This window comes from Oreochromis aureus, linkage group 3, assembly GCF_013358895.1.
Source record: "Oreochromis aureus strain Israel breed Guangdong linkage group 3, ZZ_aureus, whole genome shotgun sequence".
Lineage (NCBI taxonomy): Eukaryota > Metazoa > Chordata > Actinopteri > Cichliformes > Cichlidae > Oreochromis > Oreochromis aureus.
Window position 1 is genome coordinate 4,919,831 of NC_052944.1, and position 12,613 is coordinate 4,932,443.

General features: G+C 40.8%; 1 protein-coding gene across 1 annotated transcript; it reads right to left on the minus strand.

Moving 5' to 3' along the window:
* Positions 1-336: 336 nt before the first annotated feature.
* Positions 337-11,724, minus strand: rab1ba (zRAB1B, member RAS oncogene family a). The gene is made up of 6 exons (XM_031727199.2): positions 11,428-11,724; positions 7,083-7,155; positions 6,860-6,955; positions 4,882-4,977; positions 4,505-4,636; positions 337-3,837 (listed from the first exon to the last, which is right to left on the minus strand). The coding sequence occupies exons 1-6, from the start codon at positions 11,439-11,441 to the stop codon at positions 3,643-3,645; spliced, it is 606 nt and encodes a 201-aa protein (XP_031583059.1). The 5' UTR covers positions 11,442-11,724; the 3' UTR covers positions 337-3,642.
* Between the last annotated feature and the right edge of the window lie 889 nt (positions 11,725-12,613).

Genomic DNA, 12,613 nt, shown 5'->3' on the forward strand with positions numbered 1-12,613 from the left:
CTCCTGGCTTCCATCTTTTCTATCTCTTCAAGTTTATCTTAAAACTAAGCATCTCACTGATCACAGCTGCCATGGTGTGGGTTAGCTGGTTGGTTTTGTTGATGGACATAAGTAAGGATTGTCCACAATGTTGCATACACATCTTCTTGTCAACCAGGTTTCCAGCTTTGCCATGATCCCATCTTTTAGGTCAGTCTTTTTTTGTCAGTGTGTGTGTGTGTGTGTGTGTGTGTGTGTGTGTGTGTGAACACACCCAAAGCCATCTTGCTTAGCAGGGAGACAGCACCAAAGAGAAAAAAGACAGCAGGTGACAGCTGAGCACCTGCTTTTTATAAATAAACATCAAGTGTCTTTATTAAGCCACTAAGCAGCAATGAATGAGTCCAAATAACACAGGAAACAAAATCCCCCACAAGAAACAAAATGGGAAGTGAAATAAAGAGAAATGTTTGACATGTGTCACATTCAGAAACAAAGACGGTCTCCTTATATTTCCATGGACTACACAGCAGAGCAGGATTCAGTGTCTATAAATCAGAAGAATATTAAGACTTGCTGAAAGAAAACATTTAATTAAAAAAATAATCCTCAAAGTGCATCATCATCATCATCATCATGTTGATTATAATATGACTGCTTGTTCAGCATCTATTCAATTAAGACTAAATCACCTTCTGCAAACTGAAGCTTCTATGTTAGTTTCACACATTAAGCCACCGTCACACCTGCTTTATTCAACTCTATGCAGAGCTAGAACTTTCTGATAGACACTGATGCGTAGACACACACACACACACACACACACGACTCAACAAGTTTGGGGTTTTGGGGGGTATCTGCATTTTTTTATATTTTCATCTTCAAGGTGCCGTCTGCTGTTTCTTCTTTCAGTGTTTTTCCTTGTACATGTAGCAGTTGCTCTCACATCAGCTGGAAATGCTGCCAGGTTGAGAGAAGGGAGCCGAATTTGGGGAGCTTAATTTTTATGACAGCAGGTCAGGACTGAACTGATCTTAAGGTTTACCAATTTTCTCTGACATTGTTGGATAAAGGCCAGTACTGGAAGTCCATATCTGGCCATAAAACCAAAAGCACTCAGTCCCTGGACATCCAGACACCCACAAACACAAGGCACAAGATGAAACTGACTGCAGTATGTAAGTACAGCTTTCTTACAAGGCATTCAAATTCCCATTCAAATGTAAACAAGACACAAAGAAGAGCACTAAAGAATTTGATGAAGAACCAGAGATACTCTTGGACTGAAACAACGTGTGGTCCATAACAGGCAAAGAACATCAGTTTTTCTAAAACTCCCTCAACCAGCACATCTCTGCACCAGCTTCATCTGCAAACAAGGAAATCTGCTGTTATGTAACTGGACAACAGGGCTGAATTAGAAAATACAAAAGGAAATGTAAAACAAAATGCTGACAGAAAATTTATTGTAAGATAATTGCAGGATATTGCCAATGTTGTCAGAATAAAGCCCTGTTTCTATCACCAGAACCAGGTTCCTTTAGAGTTTCCACTGCAGGGATTAGGGCTGAAATTTAGTTTCCAATGAAATTATTTTACCCCTTAAAATCCACTTACAAAGAAACTCTAGAGAGATGCTGGTAATGCTGAACATTTCAGTCTTGTATTCATTACTCTTCAGTATTTCACAACCAGTCTCCTCTGTAGCTTGTTTGATGGTTATTGGACAGAAATTTTTACTGTTTGCAAACAATTTGTTGATTAAGAGAGACGCAGTGGCACTCAAATATTACTGTGAAAAGTTTCACTGTGGTTATCCTAAAATACATGTGTCCAACCTTCCACACAAAAAATCCTGTGAAGGCTCTTTAATGCCACCAAAGTTCAAATTCACGCTGTTCACAGTAGCCTCTTGGCTCTGTGGACTGTAGCTCAGCACTGACCAGTCAGACACAGAGAGCAGAGAACAGTGATCACGACAGTATAACATGGTTGCTCATCTTTATTGCATTCCAGTAGACTGACTGTCCCCGGACTCCAGACTGCAGCGGAAACACAGACGAACTCCAGTCTAAAGGAACCTTTAAGATCCTTAAAACATTTCCTGGGACAAAAAGTTCTGCAAGCTTTGATGAAACATGGGTACGACTGAGTGAATCTCTTCACTCCAGCTTAGTCATCGTTCATCATCTATGTGCTGTGTCAGGGAAACACCTTCATGGCCCGAACCAAATCAGTTTATATACCATCCAATACAGAATGTAGCAAAAAGATGCTCGAGATAATTTAGAAATGGTGCAATCACAGTTTATCCAGCAGAGCAGCTCTGATTCTATTACAATACTTACATTCTGATTGTATGTAGATAAATACAAATATTGGTGATTTTATTCATATCTGAATTTTTGACTCAAATCAACAACAACAACAAAACAACAGTAAGAGTCAGGCTCAGGTGACCCAACCCAGTGGTTCAGCCTCTGCATACGGGGCTGCAAAGAGACGCTTAGTTACTTTACTCTTACACAACAACTGCCACTATAAAGAGACTGAAAGCAAGTTCTCCTTCTCCCATCTTTCACATCAACACTTTCCATCTCTTTACATGGATGAAACAGAGTGCAGCACCATGAAGGCCGTAGCAGAGAGTCCCAGTCTGTTTGAAAAAGAGCGAGCAAGGTGTGTTCAGACAGAAAAAAGACAATGTGACTATATATTACACATGACATGATACACGATGAAGCAAAGTTAGGCCCAGGTGCGCGAGTTAAAAACTTTGGGGGGAAATGTAACTGTTCCAAAACATAAAAACAGACCAACAGAGAGAAACAGATTCTCTTCGACACGGTCAGTGGGGTTTGTTTCCTGCTGGCTCACAGCATACGTCTGTATGTTTAGTACATTGGCTGACTGAGGCAAAAGAACGCTGATTCCTCAAACAAGAGTTACATAATAAAAACATTCACCTTGCTTTTGTCTAAACACACTATAAAAAAGTGGCTCAGAAGAGGAAGGAAATAGATGAAGGAGAGGAGGCTCCCTGATTGGGCTTTCCCTAGACCATCATCCATCCTAGACCCTCCTCAGGAAACAGCGATGATGTGTCACAGTTATAAGACTGCTAGCATCCTAAAGAGTTCAGGTCATCCACAGTGTGTAGCGTAATGAGTGTGTGCAGGTAAATAATTGTAGGGAGTGAAGTTTGGGCTGAGATCAGTAAAAACAGACGGAGCCCAAGCAGAAATGCATTTGGCCAAATGGCTTTAATTTTTGTAACTCGTGCCATCAGACTACTGTGTCTGTGTGTTTTGTAGCAATAACCTCACTTAAATCTGAACCTAATCGTTTATTTCCATTTCATTCTAAATTAATGCCAATCTCCTGCCATATCTCATTTCCTTCTGCCTCCACGGCAAAAGATAAAAATGGTCTCAGTGTTTCCTGGTTGCTTTCCTCTCTGTCTAATCAAAAGGCTGAACAGGTCTGAATTAACCCTCATACAGATTCAATCTGACTTTGCAGTTTAGTCCTCTGTCCGAGCAGGTCACAGAGGGAAAGTCGGGAGTGGGAGTGGGTTATATGGTGGGGTGTGAGTTGTACAGGTGATGGGAGGGAACAGAGTAGAGAAATCACTGAGATGGTTGTGGTGTGGTTGTAGGTCCTTTAACAGCAACCCCCTCCAGACTGCCTGACGGGGGTGCTATCGATTTTTAAGTTGGGCTTGTCCCCGCCAGCTGTGGCCCCGGGGCCCATGCGTTTCTTGATCTCGGCTGCCATGGTCATGAAAGCCTGCTCTACATTTGTGGCATTCTTGGCACTGGTCTCCAGAAAGGGGATCGCCAAAGAGTCAGCAAACTCCTGAAAAGATAAGAAGAAATTTCTAGTGTAAAATCTGCTGTCAGAATATTTCAGTCCATTTGGTGGCCTCAAGTGTCTGTGTGGGTTCTCAGTCATCCAGGTCCTGGTAGTCTAAGGAGTTTAGAAAGAAAGTTTCTTTAAGTTTCTTGAAGATGTTTCACCTCTCATCTGAGAAGCTTCTTCAGTTCTGAAACCAAATGTTGGAGAGTCCCAGGTATTTAATCCCTAGTGGGAGTTGTCCCTTAAGACGGTAGTTGACCCACTATTGATCGGGGTCACCCTTTCAAGTGAGATCACCCGATGCAAGATGTGAGTGGCAGTTGAGGCAGCACGCAAGGGATCTCAAAACTGCATTTAATCCCATCTTCCACTAGGGATTAAATACCTGGGACTCTCCAACATTTGGTTTTAGAACTGAAGAAGTTTTCTAAGCTCCTTAGACGATCCCCCGTCAATGCTCTCGGTGCAGCATTCTGGATCAACTGAAGGCTTTTGAGGGAGGTTTTAAGAGAACAGGATAAAAATGATTTACAACCAATAATAACATGAACATGAACTAGTTTTATAATGCCATCCAGATATGCCATCATATTTGATATGAATAATCAGGTCCCATCAAAATGACCTCACGAGAGAGAGAGATACAGTTATTCATAAGCAGCCATACCTTAGCAGTTGTGTAGTCCACTACTTTCTTAGTCGTCAAGTCACACTTGTTGCCCACCAGAAGTTTATTGACATTTTCACTGGCATATCGGTCAATTTCCTGAAGCCACTGCTTGACATTGTTATAGGACTCCTGTACAATGAGAATGTGAAAATGAACAAAAAGCTGTCTCTAAACATGAATACAAAGTATCTTCAAAAATTCAAATCTTCCTTGTGGAGAACATAGCAAGACAAGACTGTAATTTTTTACCAAGTTACCACTTCTTCAGATAAAAGTAGCAAGTATTGGCAAATATTTATTTACTTTACTTCAGATTAAATAGACCATAACTCCATAAAAATGCCTGCTCTGAGGATTGTAGATCGCTCACTCACTTGGTCTGTCACATCATAAACAACTATGATGCCATGGGCTCCACGATAGTAACTGGAGGTGATAGTACGAAACCTCTCCTGGCCTGCAGTGTCCCACTGGAGGGACGAAGAGAGAGAAGGAGGAGAAAAAGGGAGGCTATATTAATAGATTACAATTATAACAAGTACACGCACAAAGATCATTTCTTCCTTTGATTTGCTGTGAGCATATTATGATAGAAAAACAATTGTGTTTGTGAAAAATGAAACATTCATGAAGCCACCAGTTAAGCAGTGTCAACTGTTGCTTTTACCATTTAACATTGCAGGTCCCATTAAATGTCCATAACTGACCCTAAATCCATGATACACTTAATAACAGACCAAAGTTAACCTGCGCCGTCGTTGTTTTAAGTTTCTGTAGTCTGATTTCTGACAAAGGTAACATTTCTATAAAGTTGCCAGTAGACCAAATATTTCTGTTTTCCAGAAGAATGATGACTCTAGCCTTTTAATGACTTGGTAAATTAGAAAGCTTTGAGGAAACACATCTACCTTTAGTAGACACGCCTCAGGGCAGTGTCAAAAATACACTATACTGCCAGAAGTATTCACTCACCGATCCAAATCCCTGCATCCAGGTATTCCAATCACTTCCATAGCCACAGGTGTATATAATCAAGCACCTAGGCATGCAAACTGCTTCTACAAACACTTGTAAAAGAATGAGTCCCTGTCAGGAGTTAATGCCAGCGTGATATTGCTATAGGACGCCACCTGTGCAACAAGTACAGCCACCAAATTACCTTGATACTAAATATTCCAATAACAAAGTGGAAGCAATTGGGAAGGACAGCAACTCAGACGTGACGTGGTAGGCCATGTAAATTACAGACTGGTGTCAGCGGATGCTGAGGTGCATAGTGAACAGTGGTTGCTAACTTTAAGAAGAATCAATTGCTACAAACTTTCTTCAGAATCCTTAAGATTAGGTCAAGAACAGTGCATAGAGAGCTTCATGGAAGTGGTTTCCATGGCCAAGCAGCTTTATATCACCGCACGCAACGCAAAGCATCGGAAGCTGTGGTGTAAAGCATGCTGCCAGTGGACTCTACAACAGCAGAAACATGTTCTCTTGGGTTATTCTGGCAATCTGATGGACAAATCTGAGTTTGCCGGTTTCCAGGAGAACAGTACTTGTATGACTTTCAAAGTGTAAAGCTTGTTGGAGGGGGTTTATGATGTGGGGTTGTTTTTCAGGAGTTGCCCAGTGTTTACAATGAAATCGTCCAATGTACATGTAGTATAAAAAGTTCAGCAAGGATTTGACCTGTCACTTCACAAACGATCAAAACAAAACATCAGTTTGGACTTGAGGAAAAAGAGTTGTTGATTCTCACAAAGCAGGAGATGGACATGCAAAGTTATCACAGCATTTCCAAGTATCAAGAGCTGGAGTGATTAGTATCATGAAGCAGTCACAGCAAAAACGGATTTGCATCATCGCTGTGTCTCCCAAAATGACAACGATCTAAAACATATTTCTCTAATAGTGAAATACTACCTTCAGAAAACTAACAACAACTTTATTGACTGGCCTGCACAGAGCCCTAACTTGAATCCAATTAAATATTTGTGGGGTTAACTGAAGATCAAGCTCCTTATCAGAGGATTATAAAATCTGGAGGAACTTGAGAGATTCTCCGAAGAACAATGGGCTGGGATAGCTGGGACGGGGAGACATCGGCGTGACTTGTCAAAAACTGAAGTTCACTCACTCCAGGTTCACCAGTCATGACGTCAGGTCTGCTGTGTAAATATAAACTATCGAACCCCATGTTCAGTCCACCATGTAACCAAGCAAACAATCCACTTTCTAAAAGCTGACATCTCACAGATTCCAGAATTGCAAGTTTTGTCACAGTCTGGCCAAATTTCCCTTAACCAGCCACAAAAGAAGACCATAAATATGGTGCTCTGTGTGTACATGTGCCCTCACAATCTGCAATTTGATGGTCTTGCCATCCAGCTCGATGGTGCGAATCTTAAAGTCCACTCCAATGGTGCTGATGTAGCTCTCTGTGTAGGTGTCATCCTACAGAAAGAGGAGGGAAGGGGGGCAGAAAAGGAAGGGACAGCATGATTTGGTCAGGCCAACAGCAAAACCAGTTAAAAAACATTCATTCAGTCCAACAGAAGTGAAGTGAGGAAGTACTACTTACAGCAAAACGCAGTAGAAGACAAGACTTTCCAACACCAGAGTCTCCAATGAGCAGGAGCTTGAACAGATAGTCACTGAAATAAGAAGAACCAGGCTGAAAAGTTTCCATTGCAATAAAAAAACAAAACAAAATCAAAAACAGTGAGAAAGATTTTATAATACGGCCCCGACTAAGTGCAAAATCCCCCTTTAATTAAATGGAACCATTGTTTTTTTAATTTGAAGTAGGGATGCTCAAACAAATGTGTACCAAGTCACAGGAAACAAAAACATAATTATACTATAATATATACAATATTACCTCATCTTACAACAATCAATCAGACCTATGTGACTTTATAACAATGGACAATACAACTTTTTTTCCTTTTACAATTACTGTTCAAACACAACTTTCAAAAGGAGTGTGCAGATAAAATACCTGGAAGACAGGCAAGGTTAAGCTGATACGACTCGACCCCTGAGAAGTACAGTGTTCTTCAAATCAGGGGTGGACGATATATCGAATAGACTCGATATATAGGTATCGCAAGTTTTTCCACATACAATGGTTAAAATGCCTTTACTGAAACAATCGAGTATAAATTACCACGGCAATATTCACTTTTTTTCTTCCACACACTGTGAATGCATCATTTATCGCCCCCTCCCAACTGGAAAATATTCTACCCAGCACACTGCAGTGAGCATGTGTTCATATCCTACCAGACACGGGATAATATAGCACCAGGAGGAGCTTCAGATGATGCTGAACAAAATGCAGTAATTTGCAAAACATGCTGTAAAACTATTGCTGCAAAAGGTAGCAGTACGAAGAATTTATTCCACCAGCTGAAAAGTCATCCACTGCAAAAGTACGAATGTTTTAAACGTCTCCCCACACGCCAAAGAAAACGTTAAGCTGCGATACCTGTGACTGTTCTTGGTCAGTCATTTTTATAGTCACTATCTAGACTTTTGTTTCTGTAATTTGAGGGCATCACATTTTTTTTAAATTGTACAATTTTTATGTTCACAAAAGAGCATCTTTTTAATTTCAATGTTTTATTTTGTCTCGTGAATTCTGCTTGATTGACTTTTCTCTTGCTATGATCCTTTGTTTGTTAAAGGCTTATGGTTGACCACAGAGAGAGACTTACTGTGACAGTACTGCCATTTATGAAAATCCTCTGTGTGCAACTGATGGATAAAAAAAATGGTTAAAATAAAACATTTCAGTTCAGTCAGATTTTTAGTATACAAAGTAGAAAAAAATAATAAATGGTCGATTTAAAATGAGTATGCCAGTGCTGTTTTAGGCACTCTATGGTTGAAAATAACATTTGTTTTTGGAGGTTATTCAAACATAATGTGATATATACAGTTTAACTACTGCCAGCTTTAAGGCCTGTGTTACATAGCTGATTAATTGAGATAGTTTGATCATACTTAAGATTGAGTGTGAGATGGTTACAAGTAGTTTTCTTCCTTAATAGTTAAAATTGTATTTATGAAGAAGTTCATGAAGTCTACTAGTTAACGTTAAAGGGATTGTTGGCTCAGTAGAGCTCTGACTGTTTGTCAGCCTGGCTACGGTGCTGAAGAGAAACCTGGGGTTGTTCTTATTTTCTTCAATCAGTGAGGAATAGTGAGATGTTCTGGCTTTGCGGAGGGCTTTCTTATAAAGCAACAAACTATTTCTCCAGGCTAAATGATGATCCTCTAAATTTGTGAGACATGTTTGAGAGTTCTACCAGTCAGTCGAGCACTTCTGATGTGAGACTTCCTTTTTTAGAAGACCTACAGTATCCAGAGTTTTACACAGTGAAGAAGTGAAAGAAGAAGAGGGAGGGAAGTTTGAGGAAAAAAAACATTGCCAATAAATAAACGCTGCAAAGTCTTTGCTTTCGATTTGCACTTCTGCCCCTCATATGTTAGCACTTTTATACCAATATTGTCTGAGTGGCAACACCCATCATTCAGAAGAATACTGCAGCCACTTCCTGTGCCTAACGGTGAGTATACTGGGGCCTTTACCCCTCCCAATTTAATTGCATATAGCTGCAGCAGAAAAAACAACTCTGACTCTGAGTGTAGGCCTTCAGTCTTTTGTGTGTTAGAGAAGATGAGACTTAAAGTGAGGAGAAAGAGATTGTTAGATTTGTATTGTTGATTGTCATTTATGCTTAGAAATATCTACTCATATATGCTTAGAGTTTTATAATTAGTTGTAGACTGATAGAGGTTTGATCCTTAGTAGTCTGTGGAGACTCTGTGTGCCTCCCAGAGCACTCTGGCATGCACACACAACTTAAGGTCAGGAGAGAGGTTATATCTGCTCTTACTGATTTATGGTATAGGAGGGCACCTACTCTGTATCTGGTTAAGTATAAGAGCCTTTTGTTTAGATGTACTGTTAGACTCCTGGCACCAGCTTTGGGGAGTCTTCACAGGACACACACACACACACACACACACACACACACACACACACACACACTTACACAACGCACAGGCAAGGTACTCTTTGTGTGTATGTAGACGTCATATGTTAATGAACCTATGTATATTCATGTAACCTCAATAAAAGAGCAGTGTTACGGGGGGAGCAGACGAGAGAAACTGGGGTCAAGCAAAGGAACGGCGCCTGTCCAGTTCTCTCCCGTGCACGAGAAACATAAAGAACTTTGCCTACTCGTGTCTTGCTTTGCTGTGTAATTACATTGTCTTCAACGTTCCAGCGAATAGGTTTAAGCTACAAACCTATCAGAGATGACACTTTTTTCAGATGCCAGTTGTTACTTTGCATCGTGTTTTCACATCCCAGGTGAAGGGGACCCCTTCTCAGATGACAAAGCATAGGTATGATCCTTAATATCTAGACTCTGAAGGTGCAAACATGAAATTAAATTTGCCTCCACAGCCTGTGAAGGCCTACGAGTTCTCTCTCCTCTACCTTTGGTGTACTGCCACAAATTTAATGGATTAATTCTAAGTTTATGAAAATGTATCAAATGTTAGAAAATGTAATTACACACTAATGGATGTATATTTACAAAAGTGAGTACAAACCTCACATTTTTGTAAATATTTTATTATATCTTTTCATGGGACAACACTGAAACTATGACACTTTGATGCAATGTAAAGCAGTCAGTGTACAGCTCGTATGACGGTGTAAATTTGCCTCTGCTGAAAATAACTCAACATACAGCCATTAATGTCTAAACCTGGCAACATAAGTGAGTACACCTTCAAGTGAAAATGTCCAAATTATGCCCAGTTAGCCATTTTTTCCTACCCAGCGTCATGTTACGAGGTCTCAGGTGAGAATTGGGAGTGGGCGTGTTAAAGCTGGTGTTATCGCTCTCACACTCTCTCATACTGGACGTTCAACATAGCAGCTCATGGCAAAGAACTGTCTGGGGATCTGAAAAAAAGAATTGCTGCTCTACAAAGATGGCCTGGCTCTAAGAAGACTGACAGCATCCTGAAACTGAGGTGCAGGTCGAAGACCACACAGCGGTTTAACAGGACTCACTGTGGTCAACCAAAGAGGCTGAGTGCACAGGCAGATTATGACTGTGCGATTAATCAGTCATAATCTCCGTACATCCCTTAAACATATATAAATATTTATATCACGTGTGTGTGTGTTTGTGATATAAACACATGGTTATTCAGGGTAATTAATGTAACAAATTCCATTTTATGACATTCAAGAATTTCTAACTAAAGTGTGGAAACTATGTTTTTATTTAGCAACAAACTATGCAAATAACACAAATGAACTGCCTTTACATATATCTAAAAAGTATTGATATGGAAATAGTTTAAGTGCAAGTGGGACTAAAAACTTATTTTTCTCGAGTGTGTTCCATTGTGTGGCCGTCTCCATGGAGAAAAGGGAAACAGAGTAGGCGGAGCCTGTTCGCCCAGGCTACAGGTCAGCCATGACACGCCAGTACAGCCCAATCATCAGCTGGCTAACGTTACACGTTTTGGCTCTAGTATCTGAAATGAACAATAACCGCGTTTCTTTCCTTTTTACTACATTAGTGTTTCTCTCTACACTGCACTGTTTTGTTGGGGGGTCATAGTTAAAGGTCCCGGCGGTCACAGTGGAAACGGGAGACACGAGCAAGCAAAGTATTTGCTGATGTGGAGACACCGCACTGGGAAAGCTGACACATTAAAGACGCTGTTCGCACCCTGTTTACAAAAGCCCGTGACCTGCTGTTCTCCATAACATTAGTACAACCAGCCTGGTATGATGTAGCATAAAACTAGTCAAACATAATAAATACTTTCTGGAAGAATACAATAAAAACAACCGTGCAGTTGATTGTGTTTAATGTGAAACTCACTATTCGGGATTCATGCTTTCAGTCTGGATGTTTCTCTGTCGGCGACTCGTCTCTTCCTACTAAGGCAAAAAAGATGACTTGTATGTCCGGATATCAGAGGCACATCGATGGTTGTTTACCGTCCCCGTCACTGCTCTGACTCCTCCGCTGTAGTCGGCTTCTATCGGCTCGTATATCTTTAATCCTTACGGACAGAAAATCGTTTCCTCCGGTTAGGTTAATATATTTTCTCTCTTTCTGCCTTTCTGTGACCGTTCTTTGCTAAATGTATGAGACGACTGCGCAGGTGCGGTAGTGACGAAAGATGACGTGTAATTAAGAAGCGTAAACCATTTTTTTTTTTTTTTTTTTAAATACAGACATGGCGGCTTGTGGAACTTCCCAGTAGTTCCCGGTGTTTCAGGTTAAATGAGTTTTACGACAGATTAGATTTGTTTACATATTCTCCGTGTTTCACGTGCTGCATCCGCCGATGGGACGGTTTCACTGACAGGTCGTCTCCCTGTGTGTCACGCGGATGACAACACAGCTGTTTAACACCAGCTGCTTGTTTAGGAAACACGCCCACGTTAACCTGTGCTGGTCAGGTTAACGCGGGCATCTGTATGGTGAACATAACGTCATCGCAGCCAGTGTGCCTTGCTACGTTAGCGCAGAGCTGCTTGTGTTTACCCTCAGTGTGACTTTTCTGATTTCAAATTAAAAAACGGGATTTGTATAAGTTATAAAAATTATGTATGATACCACACTAATCATACAGCATGAGTGACATCAGACAGATGTGAGACCACAGAGCTTCCTTATTGAAACTACGCATAAGCTTCATTTTCTTGTCACTGTGTGCTCTGAGATATTTATAGTCCTTCACTATTTTCACATCGACCCCCTGCATTGAAACTGGGGTCACTGGTTTCCTGGTTCTCCTAAAGTCCACAATCATTTCCTCGATCTTTGTCACATTGATCTCCAGATGATTCTGTTCACACCTCATGACAAAGGAGTCCACCACAGCCGGGTTCTCCGTCTCATCACCCTCACTGATGCATCAAACCAACAAGAGTCATCAGGAAACTTCTGAAGATAGCAGGTCTCTGTGCAGTCTCCATATTCCCTCTGACTCTGCAGTATCGCTGTTAGCTCCTTTGTTTTGTTTGCTAGCAACCTAACGTTCCTCATTACAATAGAC